The following is a 25,896-nucleotide window of genomic DNA, read 5'->3' as shown; positions in this document are numbered from 1 at the left end:
GCCCCGTGGCCGAGTGCCCGGGCTGGAGAAACATCCCAACTCACTGCAGGACACGAAAAACAGGGGTCCCTCAGCCCCGAGTGCATAGTAGGGAGAGGAGGTGACGGTAGACCTGCCACTTGCTGTGTGCATTTTGAAGAGAGCTCCAGCAGGAGAATGGGAGGGGCTCTTTAAAATTTTTTAGAGCGCGTTCATTGAAGGCCTTTCTGTTTTGCATAAACTGGTAAACGTTTCCGTTTTGCAAGTAGTACAGTAAGGGGTCTTTTATTCTAGAGGCGTTGAATTAGGGCTGACCCATCTCGTATCCGTGCCCCGAGGCAGAGAGGGTTCACTAGTCCCCGACCCGGCAGCCGCGTTATCCTAGAGGGAGCTCTCTCGGGCGGTTCGATTCCCAGCGCATCCCCGGAACGTGTGTAATCGGCCTCTGGACTCCCGAGGCTGCAGGCGGCCTGGTTTCCTCCGCCTCCATCCCCTTCTAGTCCGCGGTCCCTCCCCCTCTCCCCGGAACCCGCGCTCCGCGTCGGGCTCCTCGGCTTCCTTCCCCCCTCCTTTTCCCGAGCTCTGCCGCTCCCGGAGGGCGGGGCATGCAGTTATTCAGGTTGCGGGGCAGGCGGGCGGGCAAGAGGCGGCGGCCCGGGCCTCGGGATCGAGTAGCAGCAACCCGGCGGCAGGAGCGGAGGCCGGAGCCGGGTATCCAGGTTACCGGGCTGGCTGGCGCGGCCCGGCGCTCTGCATGGAGGCCGGCAGGGCGCTGGCCGCGGGGCGGCGCCGAGCGACTTAGGCTGGTTCCGGGGCCCGCGGCACCCCCCCCGCCTCCCCGCCCCCCTGTGTTGTCGCCTCTCCCTCTCGCTGCTTCACTTCACGGGGCGAACATGGCGCACAGCTGTCGGTGGCGCTTCCCCGCCCGACCCGGGACCACCGGGGGTGGCGGCGGCGGGGGGCGCCGGGGCCTAGGGGGCGCCCCGCGCCAACGCGTCCCGGCCCTGCTGCTTCCCCCCGGGCCCCTGGCCGGCGGTGGCGGCCCCGGGGCGCCCCCCTCCCCCCCGGCTGTGGCGGCCGCGGCGGCGGCGGCGGCGGGAAGCAGCGGGGCTGGGGTTGCAGGGGGAGCGGCCGCCGCCTCAGCAGTCTCTTCGTCGTCCGCCTCGTCTTCGTCTTCGTCATCGTCCTCAGCCTCCTCTGGGCCGGCTCTGCTCCGGGTGGGCCCGGGCTTCGACGCGGCGCTGCAGGTCTCGGCCGCCATCGGCACCAACCTGCGCCGGTTCCGGGCGGTGTTTGGGGAGAGCGGCGGGGGAGGCGGCAGCGGAGAGGTAAGGGGGCGAGGAACCCCCAAGTCCGGGGTCTCGACCCTCTGCGGAGCCTCCTCCCCTCCCCCATCCGGGATTGTGGAGCATCCTAATTCTGGGACCATCCTGAGGTCCCTGACCCGGGGCAAATGGCTCGCTCATCTTGGGACCCCCATACGGGCGTTCAGGCCTCCAGGCGTACCCACCCTGGGGTTTTTCCCATTTGGCTGAGGGGGTCTGACCCCCGCACCCCTCCTTCTCTTGACCCTTGCCCAAACGCCTTGGCATAGACCCCTCGCTGGGGTTTCCCATCCCGGATTGAACGCCTCCTCCCTTCTCCAGATTACCTCATCCAAGCAAGATTCCTCCCACCCTCCCTCCTAGAGATCTGATCCCTCCACATCCCCGCCTCCCTCTCTGGGCAGATGTTCTACTCTTGGGGCAGTTTTTCTCTTGGTCATTTCTCGGACGATGGCCTCATCCAGGGCCACGTTCTTCCATCCTTGGAGGCCAATGTCCCTTCAGCACTTTGCTTCCGAAATCCCGGTGAACCCTCTCTCCATCCCTTGGCCAGGTCCTTACACTACCAGCCACTCCCCCTTCCTTCACCTCCACCCTCCACCCCCGCCCCCGCCCCCACCAGATCGATGCTCCCTCATCCCGCCCTATTCCCGCGGGGAAAAACTACTTTCCTTTCCTCTTTGCCTCCCTTCACCTCCTTTCCCGCTGAAGATAACGGTAATATCCTTATACAGCAGTCTTTCCCCATCTTGCAGAGCTACAGTTGCTAGCTTATTGGTAGCGGGGAATTACTCTACCTTCACTCCACCCTTTCCTTCTTTAGAATGAAGGATTAGTGGCGTCTTTGAGGGGGAAATAGTCCAATGTCCCCTAGGCTCAGATAAGAGCAGCTTTCCACTATTCCCCGAGAGAGGAGGCAGGCTTTCCCTCCAGTTCTGAGGAAGGGGCCCCTGTGAGGGGAGGTGTTTGTGGGGGGGCTTGGGCAGCATCTTCCCAGGGAAGCAGCTCTCCTACCCCACCCACTGCACTGGAGAGCACGCAGTCTCCAACCCTAGTTCCTTCTTGGCCTTCTCCTTTTCTCCGACATTTCACTATTGATCCACCTTTTCCTAGGCTAACCCTGGGGCATGGAAAGGGTTGGGGAAGCAGGGTTGGAGTGGTGAGGGTAGATGAGGGACAGCTTTACTTTAGTGTGTGATGGTGATTGCTTTGGGTTGAAAAAAAAGGGGTTATGAAGCAAAGTTATTCCTTAGAGTTAGGGTTATCTCTCTAATTCAAGATCTTTGCCCCTTCCACATTAGTACTGGGGTGAGGATGGGGATGCTTTGATGAGCATTATTCAGACTCCTTCAGCAAAAAAGAAAGTTGCCCTGGGAAGGGAAGTTGAGTTCAGGTTCAGCCATGACATTACACATTGATTATTTTCCATTGGATGCAGAAGGGGGAGTTTGAATTGTGGGGGCGGGGGTGGGGTGGGGAGAAGAGGATGAGAGATGTTAAGAGGGGTGAGAGAGGCTGTTATGAGCCAAAAGGAAAGGGGGTATGGGGTTGCTGCTCTGGAGCGCTCTTGATTGAAACAGAAAGGGAAAGATAACCAGGCATTTCCTGCGTGCTCTGCCGTTAGTGCACACAAAATATCCTGGGCAAACCCCTATCCCCTATTGTGCCTTGCACCCCTTTAGATATATGCAGAGATCCTGGGAAGAAGTGGGGGAGGAGAACCTAGCTATCCCGGCCCCTCCTTTCAAGGAGCTGGCATTTTTCAGTTGTGAATCTTCCTGCCTCCTTTTTAAAATCGTTTCTAAGGCAGCCTCATCAGGAGGCTGACAACAACCCGCCTTCTGATAGAGCAAGGAGGACATGATGGGGGCGTGTTCCTTGCTGTGTAGCTAGCTGCAGCGTCCCTTTTCCCTGCCTCTCTCTGCTCTATCTCCACCTCCTTTTCCCAGCCTTCAGAAGGCAGCTGCAGTCAGCAGGGTTGCTTGAGACTATTTATTGGTTGCTGTAGATTATTATTTTTTTTTGAAAGGCCAATTCTGTATTTTTTAAGCTAACAACACAGATCCCATGTAGTTGGAGAACCAAAGGCCTCATACATGACAAAAAGACTGAACCGTTCAGGTTACTTGCATGGAGTTGGTGCTTAAATGTGAGTTGATTTTGCTTTTCTAAAAGATACAGCAGCAAAAAAAAAAAAAGACATTTCATTTACCTGCTTATTTTTTAAATTGAGACTTGCCTGGTTGTGTGTAGAATTTTAGCCCCATGTGTATTTGAGTATAAGAAAATCTCTATTAGGATAAGTTAGTCTATTTTAAGAGGATCTTGAGAAGCATTTTCTTCTTGTTTAGCATGATTTATATTTTGTATTGAAGGACCAAGTGTTCACATTCCAAATGTTATCACATATTAAAAGGGAAAGTTTTACGCTGACAGTTTCCAATTACAGCTTTTTAAGAGACTGGTGAGAAAGAGAGCCACCTGGATTCAGGGACCTAATGTCTGGGCACCAGAATATTTTATCTGTTGGTCTTTCATAAATCACCTTTACAGTTTTAATCAGGTGCTAATGTTTTCTTATCCACTGGCATTATTTTGCTTAGCAGTAGTATGTAGCAAATGAATCCTGTTAAGGAATTTCAGCTTTTCAAATAAGGTTGTATTAGTAAGTTTCTTCTTCTTTTAAAAGTTTTGCCTGAACAGTAGTTGCTACTTCATTATGAGAAAGTGGTTGACTGCTTACTTAAACTTGAGTATTTTTCTCTGAGTCGAGCTTAAATGAGCTGTTGTTTTATTGGTAAGCTTTTTATATGATAGTTTGAGGCTATCTAGTATGGGTTGGTGGTATGCATTGATTAGTGCTAACCCATAGTATGGTTTAGTACTAAACCATGGTGATTATGTCCTTTGACTTCATAGTTTTCAGTATAGAAACTAAGCATTTTGTTTATAGGGTCTTAGAGACCAATGACAAAGTTCCGAGAGGGAGGTTTAGGATTCCCCTGGGCTGACATACTTATAGAATTCTAAAGATTGTTTCTTAGAATTCATTCACAGCTCAGTATCAAGTTTTGCCTGGATTTATGAGGACATGGTTTGTGACCCAAAATGATTGTGGCCTTTTTAAATTCTGGTTTGCTTTAAATGAGTAATAACTAACTTGTTCATAACAAACCCAAGTTAATACTTATAGAACTAGTAAGGTAAGGTGGTTGAAAGGTAATAGAACTTCCAGATCACTTCCCTGTTTAAACTCATTTAAGCCATGGCAGACTTGTCCTTCACCCCACAGGGCCCTAACTTATTGAATACTTCTCTGGTAGTTGCAGGAGTTCTCCATGACCAAATTCTGTTGGAATAGAATTTTTTTTTTTCTTTTTTCTTTGGAATGGAATTATTTTTTAAAAACATATAAATGTTGCTAGTATCCTATTCTGGTTTTCTGTATGACAATTATGAAGTAGAATTAAAGCCTGATTTTTATCGAGCACTATAAGAAATCACAGAGCTCTGTCTTTGTGCCTTCCTTTCTCACCAGCATAGCATCTGTGCCCCACTTCACTGAGGATTGTGTCAGGTAGTGTTAATGCTATTCTACTTTGCCATCTATGTAAAAAAAAAAAAAAAAAAAAAAGATGGTACAGCATCTTCTCTTTTGACTTAGAATTTGGGCCCTTTTAATATAACCCCCAGAAATGTCTTATTTATCAGCATCTAGTCTTTGTTTATTAATTTCATAATCCAGGTATCTTCCCTACCACCTCACAAAATGTTGAAAGCAAACTTTCCATCCTGATCATGAAATATGGCAAACTTTAATTAGATATAAATTGAAACTGAATTGCATTGAATTGTATTTGTTTTCATTTGAAATGGCAGTTTAGATGAGATAGACTGAGGTGAGTTGAGGTTAGAAAATATGATGGTTCTGTAGTTGGAGAGTGTCTGATTTTTTTTTTTTTAATGTTTATTGAGTTTATGTACCAAGAGTGGGAGTTGCTCCTTCATTGCCTTCACAGCTAAAGCTCAGCTTGGCAGAAGGAAATTGAAGCAGAGAATACAAATGGACTAGAAGCACTTGGAGTGGAAGTCAGTGGCATAGACTCTCCTTGCACTGAACTCGCTGTTCAGTTATGGGACTTTAGGCAATTCATGTTTAACCTTAAATTTCTGATCTGTGAAATGAAAAGTTGGGTTAATATTAGCTCATGAATTCTCTTCTACTTTAGTGTTCTGATTCCTTTCTAATATGTTAATATTTTGGTGGTTAGGTCAGAACTTCTTATTCTGAGTTTATTTGAAGAGTTGGTTATATTTAATACTATTGTAATTTGCCCATATAACTGGCTTATTGGGCAGGGAAATATCAACTTGGTGGGAAAGGTTTCATTGTATGAACAAAATATAAGGACTTGGCCCTGGCCGGTTGGCTCAGCGGTAGAGCGTCGGCCTGGCGTTGCGGGGGACCCGGGTACGATTCCCAGCCAGGGCACATAGGAGAGGTGCCCATTTGCTTCTCCACCCCCCCTTCCTCTCTGTCTCTCTCTTCCCCTCCCACAGCCAGGGCTCCATTGGAGCAAAGATGGCCCGGGCGCTGGGGATGGCTCCTTGGCCTCTGCCCCAGGCGCTAGAGTGGCTCTGGTCGCGGCAGAGCGATGCCCCGGAGGGGCAGAGCATCCCCCCCTGGTGGGAGTGCCGGGTGGATCCCGGTCGGGTGCATGTGGGAGTCTGTCTGACTGTCTCTCCCTGTTTCCAGCTTCAGAAAAATACCAAAAAATAAAAAATAAAAAAAATAAGGACTTAACTGTATGGAAAACGTTATTTGCTGAACTTGACCGATTTTAATTATTAAAAAAATGAAGATCAAATATTAAATATAACTCATCTGGTGTTAAAGGTCCCTCTTATTTGGCTAAATTTATTTTCATGTTTCAATGTTGTAACTTCCAAAGGGAAGTTATTTTCAGTCTAGGTATTGTATTTCTCTAGAATTTTTTTTTAATTTTATTTTTATTTTATTTATTCATTTTAGAAAGGAGAGAGAGATAGAGAGAGAAGGGGGGGAGGAGCAGGAAGCATCCACTCCCATATGTGCCTTGACCAGGCAAGCCCAGGGTTTCGAACCAGCGACCTCAGCATTTCCAGGTCGATGCTTTATCCACTGCGCCACCACAGGTCAGGCCTCTCTAGAATTTTTTTAAAATGGAAAGTCCAATATACTAATGTAGTTAAAAATCCAAAGCAATAGTACCTACATTGTAGGGAGTGGTTGTTAATATGCCCTAAAATGTGGTACTTTTTTGGTTTATGCTGAGCATCAGAAATGCAGTCTTTAGAACTTTTCTTCATCTCTCACTGAAAACCATATAACATGTGTTCATCTTTACCTTCCATATAAATATTTTAAGGCACATGCTCCTGCAGGAAATCACTATTCACAAAATAGTGATTCATCTTCTGATTGGAAGTTAAGAAAATACTCCCATCTTCACTCAGTTCCCATCTTTTTGCTCACCTTGGAGCTGTCCTTCTTTCCATTGAGCTGTGCATGCTCAATACCCATCACTTTACCTAGCCCTGTGGCTACAGAGGGTTGCAGCAGTGCTTTGCTTGCTCTGAGGCATCCTATACTCCAGTTCCTCTCTCTTTTGGAGATTCACTGTATTTTAATTGTAGATCTCCTAATTAAGATTTTTTTGTGCCTGCCCACATTCCACTAATGTTGGCACACAGTTTCAACTTCTAGATTTAACTGAAGGCCTTCTTGTCTCTTTCCATTCTTCCTCTGCCAAGGTGGAGAGCCCAGTGGAACAGATCTCTGAGAAAGGAAGTTTTGTGACTATCATTACTTTTGGGGGGGGAATTCTAGGATTGCTGGGATGGAATCTTCTTTCCTATGTATATGTTATTTTCAGATATTAGAAAGGTTAAAGTACTAATGACTCTGACATGAGTTATCTACATTTTAATCAGATTCTTAACCCCAGAGGCACTGGTAGGAAAGCGGAAGCTAAAGAGTTTACTGTTAAAATCTGTTTGTTTAGGTCTTACCTAGATGGTTTAAAGATTGATGAATAAAACCTATGGGCCCTGGCTGGGTTGTACAGATGGTTAGAGCATCATCACTATACACCAAGGTTTCCAGTTTGATCCCCAGTCAGGGCACATACAAGAGTCAACCAATGAATACATAAATAAGTGGAAGAACAAATCAGTGTTTTTCTCTCTCTCTTAAAAGACAACAATAACAACAAAATACCTTAACATGCAGTGAAAGTCTTGTGATTTTTGTGGACTGGTTAGTTCTGAAGACAATCAATGAATATTGATTGATCCTAAATTGTATCACATTTTAAAACATAGACTGAATAAAGGTTAACTTTGAGATTTGAATTAACTTTTTGATTAAAAAAAATACTTCAGGAAGTTCTAGAAACGATAGAATTAATATTTTGTAGGCTCCAATATTTCTCAGGAAGTTCAGGAATTGGCTAGGCTTCTAGAGTAGTTGCATAATAAGGCGAAATTATTTTTCTGGAAAATGGAACTTCACTTTAGTGTCCATTGTGTTAGTGCTCAAAGCAGCGTATCCTTTAATGGGTCGCTATGTGGCATACTAGAGGAAGTGCAATTTTCATTAAGAAAAGGGAATCTTAAATCCTTTACCTGGACCTAGATGGTTTCATTGATTCCATCAGTACCACCAGGCAGGCAGACAAAGGGCTATCTTTTTTTGTTCCTGTCATTTCATTGGTTGTGAAGAAGGCATGAAAGACCAGCAAACGCTCTTTATGGCATGCATTAAAAAAAGCTGGAGGCCTGCACTCTTTTACCTGAGTGTGGGTGGTTTTATGGCCTAATTCTCTAATTGCTGGCATTTATGACAATGTGGATGCCACTTGCCCTGTGGCTGGGGTGGATTGTGTTGGGAATGGAGAGAGAAAAGGGAGCTTTGTTACTCTTTTTTATTTTTCCCCTCAATAAGGTCTCTGAGAAAGCCCCAAGGAAATGCACAGACACTTGGATAAAGGGAATGACATCCCATAAAATGGTTCTTTATGTTTTTAAAAAGGATGAGCTGTTTTTCTTGACCCATCCAAAGAAATCCATACTACCACTATTAAATATTTCAGTGAGCTGTGTACCTTGTCAGGTTACACAGGGGAAGCCAGCCAGCTGTAGCCTGCCAGAGTTTACTCTTAAGGACTAAGACATTTAAAGGAAGAATTTTGTTGTGTGATTTGTAATTGTTTTGGTTGACCAAAATTCCCTTCTAGGATTAGTACAAAACTTGTTAGAGGCCAAACTTGGTTTAACTTTTTAGGTGTTGAATGTACTACCTAATGAGTTTTACAGTTAAAGATATAAATGTAAGAATTAGTTGGCAGTTTTCTGTGCTGTGTATAAAAATTCCCCTTTCTTTGAAATGAGTAGTTGTTTTTCTATTTGACAAATAGACCAAAGGGATTTCCCCAGATATCTTACCTTTAATTATTGCTACAGCAATGCCTTGTGTGGTTCCCAGGGGTAGGATCTTTTCCACTAGCGTTTATTTCTGGATTTGCAGTTTCTTCCACATGTTTTATGTGTTTTCTTGCATTTCTGTTTTGTTGTTGTTGTTTGTTTGTATTGTTTTGTATTTCTCCAAAGTTAGAAGCTGGGAGGCAGTCAGACAGACTCCCTCATGTGCCCGACTAGGATTCACCAGCATGCCCATGAGGGGGCGATGCTCTGCCCATCTGGGGTGTTGCTTCGTTGCAGCCAGAGCCATTCTAGCGCCTGCAACGCTAGAGTAGAGGCCATGGAGCTGTCCTCAGTGCCCAGGCCAGCTTTACTCCAATGGAGCCTTAGCTGTAGGAAGGGAAGAGAGAGACAGAGAGGAAGGAGAGGGGGAAAGGTGGAGAAGCATATGGATGCTTCTCCTGTGTGCCCTGGCCGGGAATCAAACCCAGGACTTCCACACGCAGGACTGACGCTCTACCGGTGAGCCAACCAGCTAGGGCTTGCATTTCTGTTTTTTGTGTTTGGTTGGAATGTTTGGGCATAGATTTTTTGATGTTGTTCAGCAGTGAGAACTATGAACCTTTCTAACATCGAGCTGTTTTAGAGAGCTCCAACCCTTAGGATCCATGCTTTGCTGAAGAAGCAGTATTGTTTCTTTCTCATTTAATAGTGTCAAAGTAATTGTGGCTTTCTGTCTTGAATTAGGAGAGTAATGTTATTTGTGAGGAATGTTTTTGGAGAAAAATTTTTTTCATTAAGCTTTCCTTTTTATTTCAGTTCTAAAACTGGAGAGAAGTTAATTACAAATATCTATAATAAATATCTACACTGATAAGAATAAATATGTACACATGCCTATATTCAACTTCTGTTGCAACACCTTTATTTATTTATTTACAGGGACAGAGAGAGAGTCAGAGAGAGACAGACAAACAGGAACGGAGAGATGAGAAGCATCAATCATCAGTTTTTCGTTGCAACACCTTAGTTATTCATTGATTGCTTTCTCATATGTGCCTTGACCGCGGGCCTTCAGCAGTCCGAGGAACCCCTTGCTGGAGCCAGTGACCTTGGGTCCAAGCTAGTGAGCTTTGCTCAAGCCAGATGAGCCCATGCTCAAGCTGGCGCGACCTCGGGGTCTCGAACCTGGGTCCTTCCGCATCCCAGTCCGACGCTTTATCCACTGTGCCACCGCCTGGTCAGGCCCTATATTCAACTTCTGTTCATTTGTGAGTGTTAACTAATTTTTAGATCAAATACAAACATACAACATTGTCCCTAGATTATTGCCTTTAATTATAAGCAATAAAACCATGTGGATGACATCTCTTTAAGCTTAGTTAATGAGGAGATTCTTTTGTAATTGCAGCTAGGATTTTTTACTTATGCATATATAAATACCTTTTCAAAGGAGAGGGAGAATCTCATTATCTAATCTGTAATAGTATGAGATAGTATAGCACAGTATAATTAAGATCTGTTAAAACCATGGGCTCTGGATTTAGATGGCCTACGTTCAAATCTTGGCTCCGCCATATATTAGTTGAATGACCTTGGAAAAATTTCTTAACCTTTCTGTACTTCAGTTTCTTCATTTGTAAATTGCTGGCAATTGTGCTTAGTAAGATTATTGAGAAACTTAATTGAAATTATGCATGCAAAGTACTTAGCATTTTGCCTGGTAAGTAGGAATCCTTAATTACTAGGATTCAGTGATTTAAAGCAGTGGTCCCTACCCCTGGGCCACGGACCAGTACCGGTCCTTGGGCCATTTGGTACTGGTCGCAGAGAAAGAATAAATAACTTACATTATTTCCGTTTTATTTACATTTAAGTCTGAACGATGTTTTATTTTTTAAAAATGACCAGATTCCCTCTGTTATATCCGGCTAAGACTCACTCTTGACGCTTGTCTTGGTCACGTGATACATTTATCTGTCCCACCCTAAAGGTCGGTCCGTGAAAATATTTTCTGACATTAAACCGGTCCGTGGCCCAAAAAAGGTTGGGGACCACTGATTTAAAGGATATGAATGCTCTAATCTTTCTTTCACCAGGATAACTGGTTTTCATTACTTTGAGGTATATACACATACATATACCTCTTTGAATGCTATAATCTTGACTTTTTTTGTTTTGTTTTGTGACAGAGAGAGGGGGGCAGATAGGGACAGACAGACAGAAAAGGAGAGAAATGAGAAGCATCGATTCTTCGTTGCAGGTCCTTAGTTGTTTTTTGTTTTTTTTACAGAGACAGAGAATCAGAGGGATAGACAGGGACAGACAGGAACGGAGAGAGATGAGAAGCATCAATCATTAGTTTTTCGTTGCGCATTGCAATACCTTAATTGTTCATTGATTGCTTTCTCATATGTGCCTTGACCGCGGGCCTTGAGCAGACCGAGTAACCCCTTGCTCGAGCCAGCAACCTTGGGCTCAAGCTGGTGAGCTTTGCTCAAACCAGATGAGCCCTCGCCCAAGCAGGCGACCTCAGGGTCTTGAACCTGGGTCCTCGGCATCCCAGTCCGACGCTCTATCCACTGCACCACCGCCCGGTCAGGCTCCTTAGTAGTTCATTGATTGCTTTCTCATGTGTGTCTTGACCCATGGGGCTACAGCAGAGCGAGTGACCCCTTGTTCAAGCCAGCGACCATGGGGGTCATGTCTATAATCCCACACTCAAGCCAGCAACCTTGGGATTTTGAACCTGGGTCCTCTGTGTCCCAGTTCGACATTCTATCCACTGCGCCACCACAGATCAGGAGACTTGAATGTTCTTAATTTTAGTCTGAGCATTAGGTTCCTCAGTAAGCTAGAACCAAGCTGAAGGCTAGCCATTTATCTTGGTAACAGTGGGTACCATTGGTGTTCAACTAGAACATAATTAGAGATAATGCAAACAAGGGAGAAGAAAAAACAGGACAGTAAAAGGTACAACAATACCAAGGAATACAGTGCCTCCTTGAGTTGCCTAGTTATCAAGCCCAGGCAGCTGTATTGGAATTGGTTACTTTGGTCTTTATACCTTGTGTTTATTGTCTTTTTTAAATTGTGAGTATTTAGTGATTCCTTACAACTCTGAGGCTCTTCAGGGTTTTTGGCCCCGGGGGTTCGGATGCCTTAGTCTACACTTGGAAACTATTAGACATTTGTTCTCAAGGTTCTACTTGGGGATTGTAAGGCTACAGAGATCAGTGCAATTAACAGTTTAATTATAGGAGAAATGCTGTGTTGTAAGTTACAGTTTCTGGGGGTTGGAACTTAATTTGAGAAATAAAAATAACCTAAATAGAAGTCAAACATAGATTAAAGGTTTTAAAAGTTTTTTTAATTGATTGATATATTTTTAACACATTCATTGATTTTTATTTATTTATTTTTTATATATTTTTTTTTCATATTTTTTTTTATTCACTTTTTTAGAGAGAGGAGACACAGAGAGAGAAAGAGACAGAGAGAGGAGACACAGAGAGAGAAAGAGACAGAGAGAGGAAAGATAGAAAGAACAGAGGGAGGAGCAGGAAGCATCAACTCCCATATGTGCCTTGACCAGGCAAGCCTGGGGTTTCGAACCGGCGACCTCAGCGTTCCAGGTTGACGCTTTTACCCACTGCGCCACCACAGGTCAGGCCCATTCATTGATTTTTAGAGAGAGGAAGGGAGAGAGAGAGACAGAAACATCCATCTTTTCCTTTATGTGCCCTGAACGGGAATTGAACCCTCAACCTTTGCATATTGGAATGAAGCTCAAACCAACTGAGCTGTCTAGTTAGGGTATATTTATTGATTTTAGAGAGAGAGGAAGGGAAGCAGAGGGAGAAAGAGTGAGGGAAGGAAAGCAGAGAGGGAGGGAGGGAGGGAGGAAGAGTGAGGGAAGGAAAGCAGGGAGGGAGGGAGGGAGGGAGGGAGGAAGGAAGGAAGGAAGGAAGGAAGGAAGGAAGGAAGGAAGGAAGGAAGGAGAGAGAAAGAAAGAGAGAGAGAGAAAGACTGATTTATTCCACAAATTCATGAATTCATTGTTTGATTCTTAAAAGGACTTTAAAAAATTTTTTTACACAGACAGAGAGAGAGTCTGAGAGAGGGATGGATAGGGACAGACAGACAGGAAGGGAGAGATGAGAAGCATCAGTCATCAGTTTTTCATTGCGGCTCCTTAGTTCATTGATTGCTTTCTCATATGTGCCTTGACCGTGGGCCTTCAGCAGACCAAGTGACCCCTTGCTTGAGCCAGTGACCCTGGATCCAAGCTGGTGAGCTTTTCTCAAACCAGATGAGCCCGCGCTCAAACTGGTGACCTCGGGGTCTCAAACCTCGGTCCTCAGCATCCCAGTCCGATGCTCTATCCACTGCGCCACTGCCTGGTCAGGCTTGTTTGATTCTTGTATGTGTGCCCTGACCAAGGATTGAACCCACAGTCTTGGAGTATTGGGATGATGTTCTAACCAACTGAACTACCCAGGCAGGGCCAGATTAAAGTTTTTTATTTTTATTATTTTTATTTTTCAATCACAATTGACCTTCAGTAATAGTTTTAGGTGTGCTGCACAGTGGTTAGACATTTGTATAACTTATGAAGTAATCACCCTGATAAATCTAGTGCCCTTCTGACACCATAAATAGTGTTTTAATATTATTGACTATATTCCCTATGCTCTTTCTCCCCCCTCTCCTTTCCTCTATCTCTTCCCTTTCTCCCTTCCCCTCTCTCTCTCTCTCTAAAATCAATGGAAAAATTTAAAAAAGAATAACTCATAGATGGTAGTGTGCTTAAAAGGAAACCTACAGTTCTGTTTTATCTCTCTTACATAGAAGGTTTCGTAAAATACCTAATTTTTGCAGCTGAAGAAACTGAGGCACAGACAAGTGAAACAGTTTTCTTTATGTCTAGTAAGTGGTTGAGCTAGAATTCAATTCCCAACCTATATTTATTTGAAAGCTCATTAAAAAAAAAGCTCATTCATTCTTTCTACAGTGTGCTATCTTCAACTCCTTTCTCTTCCCACACAATCCAGTCCATTTCTGAGGTTTGTCCATGATATTTGTATAGTATTTATTTCATCTGACCATGCATTTCTATTTTTACCATCCTTTAAATTTATGTTACCTTTGCATGGATTATTGCTATAATCTAACTGGTCTCTCTGCCTTTTTACTGTGAACAGTGTTGCTAGTGGTTTTCTGAAATTCACATCTGATTATGTTACTTTATTTAAAAATCTTTTGACTTTTCAGAGAAAAGTCAAAATAAAATAAGATTGAAATTTTTCAGCCCTTCATAATCTAGCTAGTCTACATTTCTACATTTTCAACATTATCTCTTGAACACACATCTTATTTATATTCTTTAACTGTATTGGACTTGCAATCTATGAGATGTTCTCCACAATCTCCAAAGTACCCGCTTTTAGATCTCTGTTAGTGCTTATTCTTTGCTTTAAAGTCTTTCCCCCCCCCAAAAAAAAAGCCCTGGCTGGTTGCCTCAGCGGTAGAGCGTCGGCCTGGCGTGCAGGAGTCCCGGGTTCAATTCCCGGCCAGGGCACACAGGAGAGGCGCCCATCTGCTTCTCCACCCCTCCCCCTCCTTCCTCTCTGTCTCTCTCTTCCCCTCCCGCAGCAAGGCTCCATTGGAGCAAAGATGGCCCGGGCGCTGGGGATGGCTCTGTGGCCTCTGCCTCAGGCCCTAGAATGGCTCTGGATGCAGCAGAGCGAAGCCCCAGAGGGGCAAAGCATCGCCCCCTGGTGGGCGTGCCGGGTGGATCCCGGTCGGACACATGAGGGAGTCTGTCTGACTGCCTCCCCGTTTCCAGCTTCGGAAAAATGGAAAAAAATAAAAAAATAAATAAAATAAAGTCTTTCCCATCTTGCCCTGCTTATTATCTTTCATGGCTCAGCTCAGATTCACAGATCCTCTTCTATGAAGTTTTCACAGATACTGGTACTAGTGAAATATAACTTCTCATTTCCAGTTTGTTTGTTTTCTGATTGCACTTTACAACAACCCTTAAAGAATTTACTCCAGGATACTTTATGTTGTAAATACCTTTAAATTTTATGTCTTTCCCCCATTAGATTGTGATTTCTTTAAGACCTGGACCATTTCTTAGTCATCATTTATGTTATATATCGTTTACAGTTGTGACTTTTCATGTAGAAAGTTACCAGTGAAAGTTTGTTGAATTGAAAATTTCATATATGGAATAAAAAGAAAATTTCATATATGTACAACTTTTAGGAATATATTGTAAGGCTATATTACATAAGCTATTAATGTTATATACAAATCTATTAGCAGGATAATTTTGAGTAACTTAAAAAAACTAGTAAAGCCTGAGCAGGCAGTGGCGCAGTGGATAGAGCATTGGCCTGGGATGCTGGGGACCCAGGTTCAAAACCCCAACGTTGCAGGCTTGAACATGGGGTTGATGGCTTGAGCGTCGTATCATAGACATGACCCCATGGTTGCTGGCTTGAGCAAGGGGTCACTGGCTCAGCTGGAGCCCCTGGTCAAGGCACATATGAGAAAGCAATCAATGAACAACTAAGGTGCCACAATGAAAAATTGATGCTTCTCATCTCTCTCGCTTCCTATCTGTCTGTTTCTATCTGTCTCTCTCTCTCTCTCTCTCTCTCTCTCTCTCTCACACACACACACACACACACACCCATGAATGGATCCATTATTAGGAATGGTAACCAGCTGTTTTCCAGGTTTAAACTGAAGCAAAGGGTAGCTATGTAAAGAACTTGTTGCAATGATGGTTGTCATTTTAGTGATGGTGAAAAGGTTACCAAAATAATTTTATGATCTTTTCTGGAGGTGAACAGCCGTTCAAACTACCTTCTCATTCTGTGAATCAGTAAATATATTTAGTTTATTTTTATTAATATTTTAGAGGGCACAGGTCATGTTTTGTGCTTTTTAATATTTTCCAAGAAGTCATAGGGCCTCATTGGGTCCCTAAGAATATTTTATTTAAATTGTCAATTTATGGCAATAATTAACTTTCAGTAGTAAACTCCAGAGAAATGTCGTTATGAAATGATTTTGTAGTGGTTTTGTAGGAGAATAAAAATTTAGTAGATGAACTAAGAAATAAATTCTAAACATTAAGAGAAACCAGGGAAAACAGTAGGTGTGATTTCAATAAACGGGACAAGTAAGTATTTGTAGCTTTTATGTTCATTTTCAGTTGTAGTTTAAGGAGCATGCTTCAGAATACTGCTTGTTAAGTTATCACTGCTTGTGGATGCATTATTCACAAATACTTTGTAAATCCTTTCCCATCTAAAGTAAGTTTGCTTCATGTGAATGAGGGTTACCAAGGCCTCTGACCCTGAGCTTTGGAGGCTTTGTGGAGGGCTGGCATCACTCAGAATGAAACCTGTTAGATATGTTGGGTTGCAAAACGCATTTCCTGTACAGTCAGAATGAAAACTGAATTGGGATTATTCATATAGATTACCAAAAGTCTGTGCAGGCTGCTGTTAATTAACACCAGCTCGTGTTCTTATCAACTCTTAGTTCTACAACCTGGATTGAGTTATGAAGCTTTAGGACTTTTGAATTTAGTACTGGAATTATGTATAAATTCCTTATTTTAGGTGAGTTGATACTTGGTTTATTTAAGGTTATTTACATATAATGAATATTTTCTAAGTTTCATTATAGGGAATGCTGTCCACTCTTAACCAGATAATTTCATAAAATGACTGGAGTTCTAAGGTTGAAGCTGCATTGTTGTGGGCATTCTGCAAGCAGTGGCCAAGTGAAGGGCAGTTTGGGTCCCTAATTGTACAATTAGATGTCATTTGAGAAACTTTGGGAATTCAAAATATAAAAGATTCACTTTTCCTGTAACTTAATTGCTAGTCATACAGGTATAATTCAGAAAGCAAGAGATTATAAGAGCAAAGATTAATTTTCATGATTCTTTATTCTACTTAACAGACTCTGTTGGAGTAATTAAAAAAAATAAACCAGGCCCTGGCCGGTTGGCTCAGCGGTAGAGCGTCGGCCTGGCGTGTGGGGGACCCGGGTTCGATTCCTGGCCAGGGCACACAGGAGAAGCGCCCATTTGCTTCTCCACCCCGCCCCCCTCCTTCCTCTCTGTCTCTCTCTTCCCCTCCCGCAGCCAAGGCTCCATTGGAGCAAAGATGGCCCAGGCGCTGGGGATGGCTCCTTGGCCGCTGCCCCAGGCGCTAGAGTGGCTCTGGTCGCTGCAGAGCGACGCCCCGGAGGGGCAGAGCATCGCCCCCTGGTGGGTAGAGCATCGCCCCTGGTGGGCGTGCTGGGTGGATCCCCGTGGGAGTCTGTCTGACTGTCTCTCCCCATTTCCAGCTTCAGAAATAAATTAATTAATTAATTAATTAAATAAACCAGCAGCCTTTTTTTTTTAAAGATTTTATTTATTGACTTTAGAGAGAAAGGCTCATATGTGCCTTCACCAGACAAGCCCAGGGTTTTGAACCAGCGACCTCAGCATTCCAGGTTGAAGCTGTATCCCCTTCACCACCATAGATCTGGCTTTTTTATTTATTTATTTATTTTGTTTATTTTTTTGTATTCTTCTGAAGTTGGAAAAGGGGAGGCAGTCAGACAGACTCCCGCATGTGCCCGACCGGGATCCACCCGGCACGCCCACCAGGGGGTGTGTTCTGCCCATCTGGGGTGTCGCTCTGTTGCAACCAGAGCCACTCTAGCGCTTGGGGCAGAGGCCACAGAGCCATCCTCAGCGCCCGGGCAAACTTTGCTCCAATGGAGCCTTGGCTGCGGGAGGGGAAGAGAGAGACAGAGAGGAAGGAGAGGGGGAGGGGTGGAGAAGCAGGTGGGTACTTCTCCTTTGTGTCCTGGGCGGGAAACGAACCCGGGACTCCTACACGCCAGGCTGATGCTCTCCCACTGAGCCAACTGGCCAGGGCTAGGTCTGGCTTTTTTAATAGGTTCATTCTACATAGTGTGGGGTTCTCAGAATGTGATGGCAAACTTCCAAATATGATTTGGTAGTCAGAAGAGAGTTCATTGGTTTTTCAAGATATTAAGAACATAAAACTTTCCAACTCATAGTGAACATTAATTTCTAAAAAATATTGGGTCAAATTGTGTTGGTTCACTTGGTAGCTTTGTTTTGTTGCCAGAAGGAATGTTCACTTTTGTCATCTCACTTAACCATTGCTCCTTTATAAGACTACAGCGAGATAACCCTATTTACCATAGAGGGAAGGAAGTTGTGAATTCCTCAGTGTTACTTTTGTTGCTGTTGGTCATTCAATAGCCCATCTTCCCAGAAGGAAGATGCAACCCGAGTTTTGCACCAAGATAAGAACAACAAACTGGAAGAAAAAAATTGAAATTTGTAGTTGAGTGAACATATAGTACAAAATGAAGTTAGTTACTTAAAGTTGGTATATGGGGAACTAAAACCTCTTAAAATAAAAAGAACATGTCTGAAAACAGTGTTGGTCTTTGTTTACTTTTCCCAGCCTTTTCTAATGGCTCTGGTCATTTTGTGGTTCTTTGCTATTAAACAGAAGAATAAACCCTGTAATTGTGATGATTAAATTTCTACAGTCTGTTAAATGGGCTTATTTCTTCTGCTGCAGCAAGCAGATAAAGCAGTTTAGGCTTAGAACCTAGATGTCTGAAAATATACCTTTCTTGCTATTTTGTTTTGATTTTTAAGGTCCTGCAAAGTAGTTTGGGGGCATTGCCAAGAACCTACAGCTTACTATCTATAGTGAGGCCCCAGCCCCAAGACAAATGAGCAATGATATTATGGCTACCCCTTTCTGAAGCTGCATGGGTCTAGTGCATGTCTCATTTGCATATCTGTTTTTTGAGCATCATTGCTTCTTGCTCTTGTTGACATAGAGTGAGGATGAAGGGGCATCACTTTTTCTAATTACAAAGTGGATAGTTTGTTTCTAGGTGACAGTTGCTAGGTAGAATTCAATTAAATATTGAAAACATTTTATTCTTTTGTGGGTAAAAATTTTACCAACTATTATTGAAGAATAGTGTATTGTCTTTGCACTGTTTAATCCTAGGTGACTTTTTGGGTTAACATTTCTCAATCTTAGGCAGGGATTATATTTAAAACAGCTTAAATCTCTTCCTGTCTATATTATGCATGCAAACAACCATTGTTCTTTTTGATGCACCAATAACGGAGAGAATTTGGCATTGGCCCTGCCCCTGCCAATCTGTTGACAACAGACTTTAATGTTAGTTCAATAACTATATACGTACCTTTCTTGAGTAGTTGGGTTTCAAAACCATCTTGGCTTAAGAAGTATGTCTCTTGATGTATATATATTTGACTATGCTTGAATGTATTATGCTTTTCCTTTCTTACAGATTCAACTGCATTATTGTTATATTCCACTTTTTGGAAATGATTTACAAAGGTCACTATATTTTCTTCTGTTACAAATGATGCAAGAGTGCTTGCAAAGAAGCTCATCTTACCCCTGGGTACCAGGGGTACTAGGCGGATGACCAAGTGCTGGGGCATTGGCATTGAACATGTTTGTTGCTCATGGAACTTCGTTTATTTTTATTGAGCTCGGCTTAAAATAGTATAGCATGAATATTGGTACTAAAAGTATAATATTTTGCAAGATACTTTGGAAATTGATAATTTGAAGGTTGAAGCTTTCAAAACTCATGTTAGCAATTGGTTCTTGGAAGCATTTCAGGTAGTATTCATTTACTGGTTTACTGATTCCTGAGAGGTAGTTGTACCAAGTGGAATATATGAACCAAGGTAGGTTTTTAAAAATTATTTTATTTATTTATTTTTAGAGAGATAGAATGAGAGAGAGAGAGAGAAAGAGAGAGAGAGAGAGAGAGAGAAAGAGAGAAGTGGGGGAGGAGCAGGAAGCGTCAACTCCCATATGTGCTTTGATCAGGCAAGCCCAGGGTTTTGAACTGGTGACCTCAGTGTTCCAAGTCAACAGTATCCACTACACCACTACAGGTCAAGCTCAAGATATATTTTTTTAAGATTTTATTTATTGATTTTAGAGAGAGGACAGAGAGAGAAAGAGAAAGGCAGGAAGGAGGAGCAGGAAGCATCAACTCATAGTATTTGCTTCTCATATGTGCCTTGACTCAGTAAGCCTGGGTTTTTGAACCGGCAACCTCAGTATTGCAGGTCGACGCTTTATCCACTGTGCCACCACAGGTCAGGCATGAAGCAAGATATTTTTAGTATTTTAAAAATATTAAATAGCTTTTCCCTTCCTGTTACAGGGGAACTTAAGTACCACCACCTCCTCTGCTGCCTTCTACAACTGAAAAAATACCACTCCTCTCATCTACTCAGGGTTGTTACTGCAATTATCTCCTCTCTTTTGTATGGACATTTTCTCCTCCACAATTAGATTGGTATCATCAACATGTAAAAGTGTTTATCTTAATATAATTCTCTTTTTAAAACACCCTTGACCTTATGTCATCCTCTAGCTAACTACCCAATTCTCTGCTCCTCTTCAAAACAGAACTTCTTGAAGTGCTGTCTCCACTTTCTCTCTCTTGTCACATCCTCAGCCACTTTGATTGGGCTTTTATCCCCATGACTACTGAAATGTCTCTTATCAAAATCCTCAGGGACCTCTCTCTGGCCAGATTGAAAACATAATTCTCAGTTCTCACCCTATGAAATCTTTGGGCAGCATTTGAACTAGCTGACCACTGCCTTTTCGAAACCTTTCTTGAATTCTGTAACACTACACTCAACTTACTTTTTGTTAACTCATTGGTTATTAATTTTCAGTATTCTGTATGGCTTCCTTCTGCTTAGCTCTCCTGAATGTTGGAATCACCTAAGAGTCTACCTTTGGCTACTTTCTTTATTTACATACCCTTTTAGGTGATCGCATACATGTCTCATCTATATGCTGAAGATTGCAAAATCTGCCTCTAACTCTGACTACTTCTTGTAGTCCCACACTTGTATACCCAACTGCCTACTTGTCATTTCTATTGAGCCCAAATTTCTATTGTCCTCTCTCTAAAATAGTAACAGTGGGTAGTATGTATTATTTATTTTGGGCCAGGCAGTATTCTGAGTATTTCAGTGTTATTTCACCTAATCATGACCCTCTGAGGTAGCCACTACTGTTCCCAGGCAAGAAAACAAGTGTGTGTGAAGCATTTGTGTATCTAACAGGTATCTTAGACCTACCATGTCCAAAAAATCTTGATTTCCTTTCTCCTTATTTTGGAATGACTGCTACTTACCCAGTTGCTCAGGCCTGAAATGTAAGTTACCTTTGATTTCTCCTATTCATATCCCAAATAAACCATTAGCAAAGTCTATCTGACTGACCTCCAAAATACCTTAACTCCATCTTCTTATCAGTTCTACCACCAAACCCCCAGACTTACCCATTACAATCTTTTGGCTGGACTCATCTGTCATCTTGCTTGTGGGTTTTTTTTGTTTGTTTTTTTTTGTATTTTTTTTTCTGAAGCTGTAAACGGGGAGAGACAGTCAGACAGACTCCCGCATGCGCCCGACCGGGATCCACCTGGCACGCCCACCAGGGACAATGCTCTGCCCACCAGGGGGCGATGCTCTGCCCCAGAGGATCGCTCTGCCGCGACCAGAGCCACTCTAGCGCCTGGGGCAGAGGCCAAGGAGCCATCCCCAGCGCCCGGGCCATCCTTGCTCCAATGGAGCCTCGGCTGCGGGAGGGGAAAAGAGAGACAGAGAGGAAGGAGGCGCGGGGGTGGAGAAGCAAATGGGCGCCTCTCCCATGTGCCCTGGCCAAGAGTCGAACCCGGGTCCCCCGCACGCCAGGCCGACGCTCCACCACTGAGCCAACCGGCCAGGGCCTTGCTTGTGTTCTTAGCTCACAAAAGGCTGCTTTTATACAGCAACTAAGTACTCCAGGAGTAAATCAATCACATTTATTTCTTCTCTTTAAACCCATCCCTTCTCCACCCCCAGCAAATCTAAATTTCTTTTTAGAAATGCAACCAAGGCACGCACGGTGTGGCCCCTGTTCAGGTCGGCTTCTTCAACGTCATCTCTTCGTCCTCACTCATGTCGCTACAGAGCCCACTGGCCTTTCTGTCATACATGTCATGCTTGCTGCTGTCTCTGGGCCTTTGCACTTACTATCAGGCTAGAATACTGATATAGCTGGAGCTTTTTAAAAACATTTTTTAGATTTTTATTGATTTTAGAGAAAGGGGAGAGAGAGAAAGTGGGGGGTGGAGTGGGAAGCATCAGCTTGTAGTTGCTTCTTATATATGCCCTGACTGGGCAAGCCCAGGGTTTCTGACTGGGGACCTCAGCATTCCAGGTCAATGCTCCATCTGCTACACTCCACAGATCTGGCTATACTTAGATCTTTATGTGTTTGTCTTTCTCATTTAGGTCTGAAGCAGGGTTCAGCAAGCTTTTATTCTGCAAAGGGCCAGATAGTCTCCATTTAAATGACTCAACCCTGCTGTTACAGTGTGAAAGCAGACATAGTACATGAACATGAACAAGTGTGGCTGTGTTCAGTAACACTTTTACTGATGGACACTGAGACTTTAATTTCATGGAATTTTTATTTGAATGAAATATTACTCGTGATTTAACCATTTTAAAATGTTAAAAACCATTCTCAGCTTATGGACTGAACAAAAACGGGGCAGGCCAGGTTTGGCCTGTGGTTCATAGTTTGCCAATCATGGTAGACCACCTTAGAGAAGCCTTTCCTGTCCGCCTCAGTGACAATAACGCCCACAGCTAATCCTTGTTATTTCTTGTTGTCCTAGTTTGTTTATTGTATGTTTATTTTCTGTCTCCCTGCATCTTGCCTCATGGAGCAGTGATTTTGCTTCACCCGTGTATCTTTAGAATCTAAAACAGTGCCTGGCTATCCTCAGTAAATACTTGCTGAGTGGCCTGACCAGGTGGTGGTACAGTGGATAAGCATTGGACTGGGACACGGAGGACCCAGGTTCAAAACCCCGAGGTCACCGGCTTGAGTGCAGGCTCATCCGGCTTGAGCACAGGCTCATAGACATGACCTTATGGTCGCTGGCTCTAGCAAGGGGTCACTCACTCTGCTGCAGCCCCCCAGTCAAGGCACATATGAGAAATCAGTCAGTGAACAACTAATGTGCGCAACAAAGAATTGATGCTTCTCATCTCCCTTTCTGTCTGTCCCTAGCTGTCCCTCTCTCTGTCTCTGTACCCCTCTCCCAGAAAAAAAATACTTGCTGAGTGATTGAGTGGAATTATGGCTGTTGACTGATTTCTGGTCTCTATTCAGTCTATCTCCTCCTCTGTGTGTGTGTTTGTATGTGTGTGTATCAGCTTTGGCCATGGCATCCTAGAAGGAGCAAGGCTCTGATAATGCATTGGTCTTTTATCTTGGCCCTGCTATGGCTACCCCTTTCTGATCAAATCAGTTTTTACTAATCCTTGCATCTGATTTTTCACTTCTCATTATTTTCCTCTCCCCCTTTTCTTTTTTTTCCACACAATGCGTGTGCCAGAAAGAGTGGGAGAGAGATCAAAAGCATCAGTTTGTAGTTGTGGCATGTGACTTTTCATGATCTGCCTCTTGCCTTTCCCTCCCTCCCTCAGTATCTTATGCTCCTTCCCCACATTAGCTTAGGGCCTTAGTTCTACTGAATGGTTAATAATTTTACTCTATGCTGTGCTCTTGTACCTCTGGGCCTTTGTACATGTCATTCTCTCTGCCTGCAATATCTCCCTCACACATCCACTTACCATTCTTTTTTTAAATTTTATTTATTTATTTATTCGTTTTAGAGAGGAGAGAGACAGAGACAGAAAGAGAACAGGGGGGAGGAGCAGAAAGCATCAACTCCCATATGTGCTTTGACACTTGGCAAGCCTGGGGTTTCAAACCGGCGACCTCAGCACTCCAGGTCGACGTCTTATCCACTGCGCCACCACAGGTCAGGCCACCCACTTACCATTCTTCAAGTTAGATAAAGTTTTCATTTTTTTTTTCTCTGCAATGGCTTTTCTGAACCCCTCTCTACTTGACGAGGTTAGTTATCTTTCTGCTCTGCTTCCATACCATGCCTCTCGCATAGCAGGCAACATATTGTGTAACATTAATTTATTCATCTATTGTTGATAGACTACCAGGTCCTTAAAGGCAGCAGTTGTCTTTTATTTCTATCTTTATCCCTTGATCCTAAAATGAGCTCACATATATTTTAAATGAATGAATGAATGGATTTAGTCTGTCCTACCAGTTTGAGGACATTCTCTATACATTTTTTTTAAGTGAGAGATGGGAAGGGACAGAGATGAGAAGCATCAACTTGTAGTGGCCTCACTTTAGTTCATTGATTCTTATATTTGCCTTGACGGGGTTGGGGGTGGTTCAAGCCAAGCCAGTGACCCCTTGCTCAAGCCAGCAACCATGGGATCATGTAGATGATCCCATGATCAAGGTGGCAACCCCACGCTCAAGCCTGCACTCAAACTGGCAACCTCAAGATTTCGAACCTGGGACTTCAGTGTTCCAGGTCAACCCTCTATCCACTGTGCTACCACCAATCATACTCCCTGTGTATTTTTTTTTCTTTTAAGCAAGTGAGAGAGACAGGAAGGGAGAGAGATAAGCATCAACTTGTAGTTGCGGCACTTTAGTTGTTCATTGATTGTTTCTTATATGTACTTTGACAGGCGTGTGGTGGGTGGTGGGCTCCAGCCAAGCCAGCAACCATGGGATCATGTCTTTAATCCCACACTCAAGCCGGTGATCCCGTGCTCGACCTGGTGACCTCAGGTTTTTTAACCTGAGTCCTCAGCGTCCCAGGTCAATGCTCTATTCACTGTGCCTCCACTGGTCAGGCCTCCCTATGTATTCTTAAAAATGAGTTATATTGTCTAATTCTTTGGAATTCAGTAGTATATTCTACTGCAGTGGTATTGCCACAATAGATACTTAATGTTTTTTGCATGGTTAATGTATTGCATTTTCTTTATTTTCATTTTCCAAACATTTATTGTGTCAAATTTATGCCAGATAACTAGAAATATAAAAATGAGTAAGTAAACTACTCCTGCCTCAGAGTAAACATTCTAGAGAAGATAATGGTAATTAAATACTAGTAATTGTGTGTGCATGTATTTAAAATGCAACATTAATTAAGACCCTGGTATTTTAGAGCTTGTACAATATGTCAGCAGAGGTGATTGCTAACTGGAATAAATTACCAAAGGGGAAGTATTACTCTTTTTATTTTTTAAGTGAAAGGGAGAGAGAGAGAGAGAGAGAGAGAGAGAGATAGACCAGAAGGAAGAGAGATGGGAAGCATCAACTTATAGTTGCAGCAATTTTGGTGTTCATTGATTGCTTCTCATAAGTGCCTTAGGGCAGAGGAGGTAGGGGTGGGAGGGGGGCTCAAGCCAAGCCAGTGACCCCTTGCTCAAGCCAGTGATCTTTGGGCTTAAGCCAGCAACACAGCATTCAAGCCTGCAATTTTGGGGTTTCAAACCTGGGACCTCAACATTCCAGGTCAACACTATCTACTGTGCCACAACTGGTCAGGTGTGTTACTCTATTTAAACTAGAATTGCAGAGATGTACAATATATCTCTTTTATGATCCTTTTTTTTTTTACACAGAGACAAAGAGAGTCAGAGAGAGGAATAGACAGGGACAGACAGACAGGAATGGAGAGATGAGAAGTGTCAATCATTAGTTTTTCGTTGCGCGTTGCAACACCTTAGTTGTTCATTGATTGCTTTCTTACATGTGCCTTGACCGCAGGTCTTCAGCAGACCGAGTAACCCCTTGCTTGAGCCAGCAACCTCGGTTCCAAGCTGGTGAGCTTTGTTCAAACCAGATGAGCCCGTGCTCAAGCTGGCGACCTCGGGGTCTCGAACCTGGGTCCTCCGCATCCTAGTCCGACGCTCTATCCACTGCACCACCACCTGGTTAGGCTCCTTTATGATTCTTCATCTTTGGTTTTCCTTAGCAATTTTCTTAGTTCTCCTGTGGCCTCCTCATATGATGGAACCATTTACGATGATACCAAAATTAGAAGCCTCCAAAACTCCAGAGTTTCAACAGTATCAGTGTGGTTTTTATTTATTATT

General features: G+C 43.5%; 1 protein-coding gene across 10 annotated transcripts in view; it reads left to right on the top strand.

Moving 5' to 3' along the window:
• The first annotated feature begins 871 nt into the window (after positions 1 to 871).
• Positions 872 to 25,896, top strand: part of KMT2A (lysine methyltransferase 2A) — a 112,400-nt gene continuing 87,375 nt past the window's right edge. For 7 of the 10 annotated variants that reach the window (XR_010749909.1, XM_066372187.1, XM_066372216.1 and 4 more), the window contains exons 1-2: positions 872 to 1,307; positions 3,355 to 3,453. Coding sequence is in view for 9 of the 10 variants with exons in the window: in XM_066372187.1 (XP_066228284.1) it covers positions 873 to 1,307; positions 3,355 to 3,453 (534 nt within the window). In the remaining variant the exon portion in view is untranslated. The remainder of the gene's footprint in view (positions 1,308 to 3,354; positions 3,454 to 25,896) is intronic. The other 3 variants (XM_066372209.1, XM_066372199.1, XM_066372201.1) reach the window with 1 other exon arrangement.

This window comes from Saccopteryx leptura, chromosome 1 (assembly GCF_036850995.1).
Source record: "Saccopteryx leptura isolate mSacLep1 chromosome 1, mSacLep1_pri_phased_curated, whole genome shotgun sequence".
Classification (NCBI taxonomy): Eukaryota; Metazoa; Chordata; class Mammalia; order Chiroptera; family Emballonuridae; genus Saccopteryx; species Saccopteryx leptura.
This window is presented reverse-complemented; position numbering and strand designations above follow the sequence as displayed.